General features: G+C 39.2%; 1 protein-coding gene across 1 annotated transcript in view; it reads right to left on the bottom strand.

The window, feature by feature from the left end:
• The window catches only part of LOC103607831 (translation initiation factor eIF-2B subunit gamma), a gene marked incomplete at its 5' end in the record, with an annotated part of 46,217 nt that extends 36,966 nt beyond the window's left edge, over nt 1-9,251 (bottom strand). The window contains one exon of the mRNA XM_008592299.1: nt 9,162-9,251. Within this exon, the coding sequence (XP_008590521.1) occupies nt 9,162-9,251 (90 nt within the window). The remainder of the gene's footprint in view (nt 1-9,161) is intronic.
• Nucleotides 9,252-10,037: the final 786 nt, after the last annotated feature.

The raw sequence follows: 10,037 nt of genomic DNA, 5'->3' as shown, positions 1-10,037 counted from the left end.
TCCCCCCCCCCCCCCATTAGAAAACAAGTGAGTTTTCTCTGAAGAAGTGACAAAGCCACAGACAGCTGGGGGATTTCAGGGCCATGATATTTATGTTATGGACCAAACAGAACTGTCACTGCAAGAGGCAAGCAAACAAGCACATGGCCCTGCCCCATTAGGCAGACCCCCATTCAGGGAGATGAGTGATTTGAAGAGAGGACATGAAGCAGTCCTGCCAGGTTCCACCCACTTCTGCTGGAGCTCAGCATTAGGTCAATTCCCATAATGCAGCTGGCTTAGCAGCATAATGGAGGACACAATTACTCTTTCTGCTTCCCAGTCAAAGTGGAGGCAGCTCTAAGCTGTGCCAAGAAGTGGTATAAGGCTACTGTAAACCATCATAATATCCCGACCTTGGGCTCAAAGGCCACCAGCTGGATACAGTGCTCCGGCCCTGGCCAACCTTACTTTCTCCCTTTCCTCTTATACACAGACTTCCCAGAAACACCTGCTTCATCTCATGAAATTATAAGCTCCCCCTCAAGACATAACAAAGAAGAACAACAGATATGACTACTAGCTGTAAACAAACAACCTCACCTAATTAAGATAAAATAATTGCTACAAATAGGACAAAGGATTAATATTCTTAATAAATAAAGAGCTGGCTGGTTAGCTCAGTTGGTTAGAGTGTGATACCGATAACACCAAGGTCTGGGGTTTGATCCCAGTACCAGCCAGGAAAAAAAAAAAAAAATAGATATAAATGTTCAAAAAAGATATACAGTATAAAAATATTTTCAAAGAAATATTAAGGTGTAATTTCTCTCCCAATTAAATAAGAAGATTTAAAATAATTCTCATTACTGATAAAGGTGCTTTGAGAACAGTTACTCTCATAAATGGGACTTGGAGGGTAAACTGGTAACATCTTTTCTGAAAAATAATTGGCAATATATAGCAAAAGAATTGAAGATGTTCATATTATTTCACCCTATAACTCCATTTCTGTAAATCTATCCTAAGGAAAACACATTATGCTCAATAATTATTTGCTGAATAAATGAAATAATCAGATCATTAAAAAAGATCTTCAAAAAAAAGATATTCTTCTTCATGTTATTTATAAAAATAGAGAACAATCAAATATCCAACAATGGAAGAATATAGTATACATATATAATATAATATCTTGCAGACAAAACTGACTATAAAGAATTTTTTAGTGACACAGGAAAATGCTCATGAAATAATACTCAATGAAGAAAGTAGAATATTATTTTTAAGGTGTGATTTCATGTGTGTATATGTATATACAAAAATAAAACAATGGAAAGAAATACACTAAAATGTTCACAATAGTTACCCCACAGTAGTTGTTGGGAAAATGGTCAGGGCCCCTCAGATGTTCAGAATCTCGCCGAGCATTTGCTGTGAATAGGTTGTTTGGGCGGAGTTAGTGCGCCTGCGATGTGCCTGGCCTTTCACTGCCTCCGGCGGCCGCCTCAGGCAGTAGCCATGCCTTTCCAACCTGCGGCTTCCTTCCAAGGACCTGCTTGCCAGTTACCCAGCAAACAGACCTGCGTGTAAGGGGTCTGGTGACCCGGCCTGGTGTGTGAGGGGCCTGGCGATCCGGCCTGGCGTGTGAGGGGTCTGGTGACCCGGCCTGGCTTGTGACGGTTTTGTGACCCAGTCTGGACAACGGACTTGAGGGTGTCTGTGAGCTCCAGACCCAGCCCTAGGTCGACAACTGGCGTGGTAGAGGAGCTCTACAATTGGCCCAGTCGGTGCAGGATTACCGGCAGGTAAAAGAGCTTTACAATTGGCGTCGTCAGCAGGATTCTGACATTAGCCTTAGCACAACAGTAGTAGACGAGACTACTGTCATCATTTACCTGAATTCCTGCACCTGCTTTTAATTGGTCTTTCTCCCTCCACTTTTACCTTCCAAAGTCTATCCTTTATATGGTAGAGAGAATATTCTCTTTAAAGTACAATCTGATCATATCTCTTCTTCCTTCAGTCCACCCTGTACTTAATACACACAGTGACCTTTCTAAAGTACAGATCTGATCCTATTTCCTTAAACTTACTTAATGCTTAGGATCATGATTACTTTATATATGTGTTGGGGGGTGGGGAGTTAGTAACTTGGGGCCCAAATAAGGGGATCTTTGGGAATTCTGGTCATGTTCTATTTCTTGACCTGAATATAGTAGTTGTAATGGTGTGTTCACTTTGTAAAAATTTGAGTCATAACACCCCTCTCAAAAATCACCTCTTCTTGGAAGCTTTTCATAACACTTGTAGGCTTCTGTGCTCTCATAGTAAAGACAGTTATATTTACAGGCTTTTGAATCTACATCTTGTGTGAGGTATTATGCTAGGAAGTTAATATAGATCATTTCAAATTCTTACAGCAATCTTACAGTAGGTATTATTGTCCTTATTTTATAAATGAGGAAATCAAGGCTTAGCGAGGTTAACTATCTTGCCTACGGTTAATACAGCTTTTGTAACTAATAGAACTGAAACTCACTCTACATCTATCCCAAAGCCTCTGACTCTTTCTACTATACTATATTAACTACCAATCTGTGCTTACTTTAACCACAGCACTTTCCACAGGATTTGTAATTCCCTGCTTATTGTCTCTCCAATAAAAATGTAGTCCATGCTAAGTAAATATTTATTTGAATAAATGAATGAGTGAATGTATAAATCATTCTTCTAGGCCAGACAGCTGGCAATAATTTCTTCTGATTTCTGGAGAAAGTAGAGCTTTCTTGACTTGGAAATGTAATAAATTCTAAATATGCTTCTCTATATTAATATTGCTAGCATTAAAAATCCAACAAATGCAAAAACACAAGATTATTAGTTCTGGTTAAAGCTGACATTTTTAGCATTTTGCCTTGATCTGAGATCAGGATCTCTTTGTGGCCACAAGCTTCCAGGGGAAGCCTAAAAATGATGTCCGTGGCAAAAGGAAAAATTTGGCTACTTTTGCGTTCTGGTTTTACTGTCTTTGTAAGCAAACCAAGAGAGACTTAAAATTTCCTGTTTTCAACTTCAAGTCAGTCCTTCAAAGGAATAGTCAGGAAGGAAGTAGAACAGAAAACCTACTTTTAATAGAATTCCAGTCTGCAGAGCAGAGGACTAAAAACTTGGGTTTTCTTGCCTCTTCTCTCAGCAGAGGTGTAATTGGGAAGAAAAGGCAATTGCCAAGTTAATAGCTTTGTCCACAGGGTTTCTGTTTCTGTTTTTGTTTTGCCTTCAAAGAAAGTAGATATATTCAGGAATAAACAGGAAATATCTTAGATTAAAAGACTTAAAAGCTAGGTAATTGGTATATAGTATTCTGTGATACCCCTTTTTCCTTCTTGGCAAAATAATGACAGGTTCTTTAAGAATAAAATTTCAATGTTGGTGCATACGGCTTAAGAAAGGAAAACATTCTGCTCCTACTGGCTGGAGAGAGCACTTAGGCTTAGGTCAATTCAATAAACATTTTATTCATTCAGTTTACTCACTGAGCACCCAAAGTGTACCAGGCACTGTTCTAGACAGTAGGGATATAACAGTAAACCAAAACAGCAAATCCATGCCCTCTTATGAAGTTGACAGTTTGGGTACCTTTATATTTACTGAGCAGCTACTGTGTGTCACGAGGTGAATCAGAGATGGATTCTGTCCTCAAGCAGTTCAAAAAGGTAGAAAAGACAGGCATGTAAATACAATTTAATGGGATGCATGTAATAATTAAAGATTATAAGAAGAGGGAATGATTAATTATGCCTGATGGAGATAAGCATAGAATATGTTTGTGGTAGCACAGCAAGAGTACCTAATGTAAGTGGAGGTGAAGGAGAAAAAATTGAAAGAAAGCTTCCCACAGGAGTAACGTCTAAGCTAGTTTTAATAGATATTTAGAAATTTGCCAGAGAAGGAAGAATGATGGAAAGGACACCAATTAAGCATTATACTAATAGGGAAATTATTTTTAAATCCTCACCAACCTAAACACATCTTTTCCTCTGGTTTTACATTTTCTGGTTCTTTGATGATGCTTCTTTGTGGGAGTGTCTTAATTATAAATATTATTCCAGTTTTTAAGCCCTCTTTAAAAAGGTTATCTTTCTTACCATAGTCTGGCCCATGGTCCCCCATTCAGATGGTACAAGTTAGCTCCACTGGGGGCTCACTTTTATATATGTCAATACAATGTGTTACTAGGCCCTTGTTCCTTCCATAAAGCCAGTGATTTCCAGAAGTTCCAAAGATCAAAATAGACATCACTAAGAAGTTCAAAGGAGACTACCCTGGTTTAATCTTGGCAGCACCTACATCTTCAGTTATCAGTATGCAGCCACCAAATAACAGCCCTGGAGAAAAGGTGTGTTAAGTCACAGATTCTTGGCTTAATTTTTTTCTGTCATTTTAGTAAAGGACATATCGCACAATTTCTAGGATATCTAAGGATATCCTAGATATCCTTAGTACAAGTCACCCAAGTCACATGGATGCCTGAACTGAACAGTAAGGAATCAAGGTTACTACTGCCTATTTCTCATGGCACTACATGGTCCCTCATCTCTGCTTCTTATTTCCACTCTGCTTTCTTGTGCTTACTCATAGCTTTATGGCTATTCTATAATTTCATCTTGCATATGGCTTTAATTATCACCCTGATTTCTGACCTTACTCCATGGCTGCCTACCCCCAACTCCTGACTTCGCTTTGTGGGGCCCATCCTTACTTTTCTGTATCCCTGCATAACTGAGAGTAGGAAGGTGTGACTGTTCTTTTATCCTCCCAGTTGTGTGTGATGTGTATGTGCATGTTTGTGTGTCTGTAATAGAGATATCTGATATCTGTGGTGGATGTTGCTAGCAATCATTTCATCGATAGTGACTGATTTTGTTAAGGCTCTGGCTGTATGATGTTGAGCAAATGACTTTTGAGCCTCAATTTTCTTCCTCTATAGTATGTGGATAATACCTAATGAAAGAACTATTTAAAGGACCAAATGAACTAATGTGTGAAAAGCAGCCAGCAAAGTGTCAGGCATATGGCTGGTACTATTAAAGGTAATTTTCTTCTCTCTCCTTTCTCTCCCTGCCCTGAAGGCCAAACCCCAAGACTATATAAGTACTGCACAGCAGGATCAGATTCTAACACATTGATTGTAAACTTGGATTTTTCTGGACAAGCTTTAATACCTCCTTTTAAGAAGATTAATCTCCTTTAGGTCTCTTAAAGGGGCTAGAAGATCGAGCAGTTAGGGAAAAGGAGAGAAAGACAAATTTTTCTGGGTTTCAATGCAAAAAGGAAATCAAGACTAATCCTAATATTAATAGCTTGTCTCCCATGGCTTTAGCCCACAAAGCTCGCAATATCGCTTGAGTCCTTCATAGGGTCAATGCCAGTCTAAGGCCCTGACTGAGGTATCCATTTTGGAGCAACTCCTACTAAGGCAAGCAAAGAGTTGGGCCAATATCTGGGCATTGGCTGTCTGGTTAGCTCAGTTGGTTAGCACGCAGCCTTATAAACACTAAGGTCATGGGTTCAAAACCCCATACCAGCCAGCTGCAAAACAACATATATATATCTGGACTTTTAGACCTCCTAAGAGGTCTGCTTCCTTAGGCTTAGACCAGCTGACACTGTAAAAGAAGAAGGAAACTTTAGCTCACTATTCAGTACCAAAGGCCAGTACCACAGTCACAATACTCAGATTAAACTCTGATCTCGTTCTAAACAAAAAATCCGATACATTTTGAATGACAACGTTCAAGAGATTCTTTGGAACATTCATCTATCGTATTGCATGCAGAAGTAGATAAAATAGAAACTTCTAAAACATGTTTACAGTTCAGTTACTAAACTTCTTGTCAAAGAAAGTACAAATTTTCTTCTCTTCACAATTCTCCCTATAGGTTTTCTGCTTAGCCAACTGCAGAAATCCTTGTCTCTTCTTTCACTACTGATGGACTAAATTATTTCTGCTATCTGTCATTACATCTCCTTTTCTTCCATTCACCAAGCATACAGTGAATACCCTACTATTCCAGGTAGGTATCCATTCTCCAAGAATTTGGGTAGGAGATACTAACATGTAAACAACTAATAAGTGTGACTTAGTAGAAAACATGAAGTTTTCTACACAAAGAACACAAGGTAGAATATGTTAACTTCCATAGGTGAAATGTACCAAAGGACGGCTAAAACAGTCCTTTCTTGAAGTTGTGTCTCCTAGGTTTACTCTTTCCTTTCCATTCCCTAAAGAGTCATCATTTTATAACCAGACTGCTTAACCTCAAAAGAATTTCTTTTCCATGCAGAATGGTCTATGTCCCCCTGCCATGTTGCATCATTGTTCATTTCATATAAGATTATTCTGTTTAAAGATCTGTAACTCCTTGCTCAGCTTTCAAGGCATTGTACTAGCTGCAACTTATTACCAACCTATTCGTCCCATTTCCCACAACTTCTCAAAAACCTCTACTATTCCAGCCAGGAATAAAGAATCTCCTTCAAGTATCATTCTGATTTGCCCTGCTGTAGCTTTATTCTTTTTCCAGTATACTGAAATTTATCAGTTTTCAGAATATGTCCTTTGATTCTAACAACTCTGAGAGGTGAAGGTAGATGAGGGGAGGGAAGAGATAAGTGTCTCTTAAACAGATCTTGGGATGAGGAGGTAGTCTGGGCTGAGGCTCTGTATCATTCTCAATTACAGCAGGCTCTGGGAAAGTCCCATTTGGTAGAGCTTCTGACCAGCAGCCATAGCCATATCACCAACTTCAGGGACATACCACTCATTACACTTGCCAGGTGTGGGAATAGCTGACAGGTAGTGGCAAGATGAGCCACAAATAAGTTACAGCAGCCAGGTTGAGGCTACCTTTGGTGCAAAACTGTTTGCCTATCCAGACACCAAAAGCTACAATTCTATTTGATAATAGTAAGGAAGCACTGTTAGTTTTTTTAGTTGTGACAATGATATTAAGGTGTTTGTTTTTTTTAAAAAAAAACAGAGTCCTTATATTTTAGAGATATATACTGAAATATTTACAGAAGAAATTATAAAATAACAACTTGCTTTAAAATAATCTGGGGTGATGGTGTGGAGATGAGTGGTGGCCATGAGTTGATAATTGCTGAAACTGTGTAATGGATACATGGGAGTTCATCATATTACTTTCTCTTTTATATTTGTGTGAAATTTCCGACCATAAATAGTATTTTTTTTAAAAAGTCATGATTTCTATCACTGTTGTATCCCCTCCCAGCACATCAAGGTCAGGACCTATTTCACATGGCTTCATTTTCATTCTGGAGTAAAAAATAAACATTTCAATGGCCAAGAGTTCATTTTTGGAATATGAATAGCCCAGACTGGTAACTAGAAAATAAGTCTCAGATCACTCTCTAAATCTTAGCAGCAAGTTTCCTTGCTTATCTAAAAAGCAAGGTCTCCACAATTCATGGTGGAGCTTAGGCTGTAAGTTCCATGAGGGCAAAGCCATATCTGCTTATTCACCATTGATCCCATGGTTGATCTAGCACAATGCCTGCTTCCTAACAGATGCTTAATAAATATGTGTTGATGGAATGAAAAACAGAACAAGTCAGAGGAAAGCAGGGTAACAGTATCCTGGGGAGGGAAAATAGAGAAACCACAATTTTTGGGAAAGCTTTCTGGGAGTCCAAATAATTCATTTTACCATTGGCTCTCTGTGGGCCTTTCTGTAGGAATTCAGCAGGTGTTGTGGGGGGTGAGGGTTAGGATGCTGCAAGAGAGATCATACTGGGCACAGAGGAACATTCCTCCTTTTCCTTGATATTCCTGTATATATCCAAGTCCAGCAGCCAAGGGCAGAGCTAGCATTTAAACTCAGTTTCTAGGGGAGGGTTAGAAAAAAATTAGTAAAGGGTCACAAAAAATGATTACATTGTATAATGCTGAATATACTAATGATCCTGATTGAGCATCACATATTGCACACAGATAATGATATTCAATGTTGTATCGCACAGATATGTACAGCCAATTGTTTCAACAAAATAAACAAACAAACACTCAAAATAAATAAATGAATAAATAAATAAATAAAAATAAATTCAGGTTCTTAGATTCCCTCCTCCAGCTGGTCTGAGGGAACTGGCTGCTGTGATGCCGACTTTCTGGTCCATCAGTGCTATTCAAGGCAGAAACTTATCCAGCAGTCATCAAAGGAAACTGGCTGCTCCCCTTAACTATGCATTTATTAAATCTTTTCCTACCTATTCCTCTGAGGACTCTAGCTGCATTTCTTATCAAAAATCTTGAGATCAACTGCAAAAGGAGGTTTTCTCTCTGGAAACCCAAGTCCTGTGATCTGCCAGACAAAGTCTCTAGAAAGAATTTAATTTAATTATGGGGCCGGCCCCGTGGCTCACTTGGGAGAGTGCGGCGCTGGTAGCGCAGAGGCCGCGGGTTCGGATCCTATATAGGGATGGCCGGTGCGCTCACTAGCTGAGCGTGGTGCGGACCACACTGTGCTGTGGGTTGCAATCCCCTTACTGATCACACACACACAAAAAAAGAATTTAATTATGGCCCACAATTCTGTTCTCAAAGCAAAATCAGAAAAAGTTCCAAATTTTGTTTCTCTGCATTCATGAAAGTTCACTCAGTGAGGTGGGTTTCTTTTCTAACACTGGAGAGAGAATTTCTCTTCTTTTTTTTTCCCCCCTTCTGGGGCAAGTCTCTGGTCCTTTGCTAAGAGGGCCCATCTATAGGATAGTTGCCTAGGGGAAGGACATGTACTTGGAGACAAACAGCATAACAGCTGGAGAGCTCACCCTTGCAGAAGGAGGGAAGAAGAGCCTAGAAGTATGCAGAAAGGCATCATGGGTTACTACAAGTTTTACAAAAATATTTTGCTGGGTTATTATAAAACAAGCCCCAGAAATACAAGCAGGGGACTTTGTGTTAAAGACAAAATAACAGTATGATGACAACATGATTTCATTTCTAAAACAAAGGTGAGGAACATTTATGTAAGCTATATAAAATGCTATTTCTATAAGTTATATAAGTGCTATTTATATAAGCTGATTACCTAACATTATGAAGGCTTAAAACTGTTACCTAAGTTAAAAGAAGTTTGTTAAGCACTGTACTTTCTTACCTATTTTCCATTAGGAAATCCACAACGTATTTTTTCAAGCAGTAGAGATGGGCATCCACAAGGCCTGTGTGGAAATGTATTCTAGGGTGCCTGTAAAAAGAGCAAGAAAGAAGGGGCTCACGATCAGGTAACATGGGTTCCATTCTATTATCAGGCCTACACCCCACTCTGTGGAGACCAGGATGGTGAACACCAGCTCTGATCCTACCACATAAAAGTTTTTCTCTCTAGAAACCAGAGCTCACACTCTATGAGGCTTTCAGGCTTCCCCCAAAATTTGGTGAGACATCAAATCACTGACAATCCACCTTCTATTCTATCACAAACTCCTATTCACAATTTTTGTAACTAACATTTTTCTGCTTCTACCCTAATTGTCCCACTTTCTGTAGTCTACACATTAGCCATGCTTTCTCTTATCTCCAGAGTTTGGTATGTTGTACTCCATCTTCTTAGAAGATGAAGTAGAATTCTATGAATACTCCTAGCTCCCTACTCTTACTTATCCATCAGGACTCACCTCAGATATACTTCCTCCAGGAAGCCCTCACTGACAAACCATCTGTGCTCTCACAACGCTTGGTGCCTACCTCTATCAGATAACTTATACAATAAGGAAATAGCCTATTTACCTGTTTCTCTCTCCCACTAGACTGAAATTCAGCAGAGAGCAGAGATTCATCTTCACAGCAGTGGCTGTGTGAGCACTGTGCCTCACATAGAGTAAATGTCCAATAAATAGTTGTTGAATAAACAAATAAATAAATATTAAGGCATTTGCCTAGTTGCTGTCTATTTTAGTTTGCCATCCTTTCGTTTTCAGCCTTAAAAAAATGCCACACTTGAGGGCCGGCCCGTGGCTCACTTGGGAGAGTG

This window comes from Galeopterus variegatus, unplaced genomic scaffold (genome assembly GCF_000696425.1).
Source record: "Galeopterus variegatus unplaced genomic scaffold, G_variegatus-3.0.2 Scaffold7760, whole genome shotgun sequence".
Classification (NCBI taxonomy): domain Eukaryota; kingdom Metazoa; phylum Chordata; class Mammalia; order Dermoptera; family Cynocephalidae; genus Galeopterus; species Galeopterus variegatus.
Note: the sequence above shows the minus strand (reverse complement) of the source record. Positions and strands in the feature narration are given on the sequence as shown.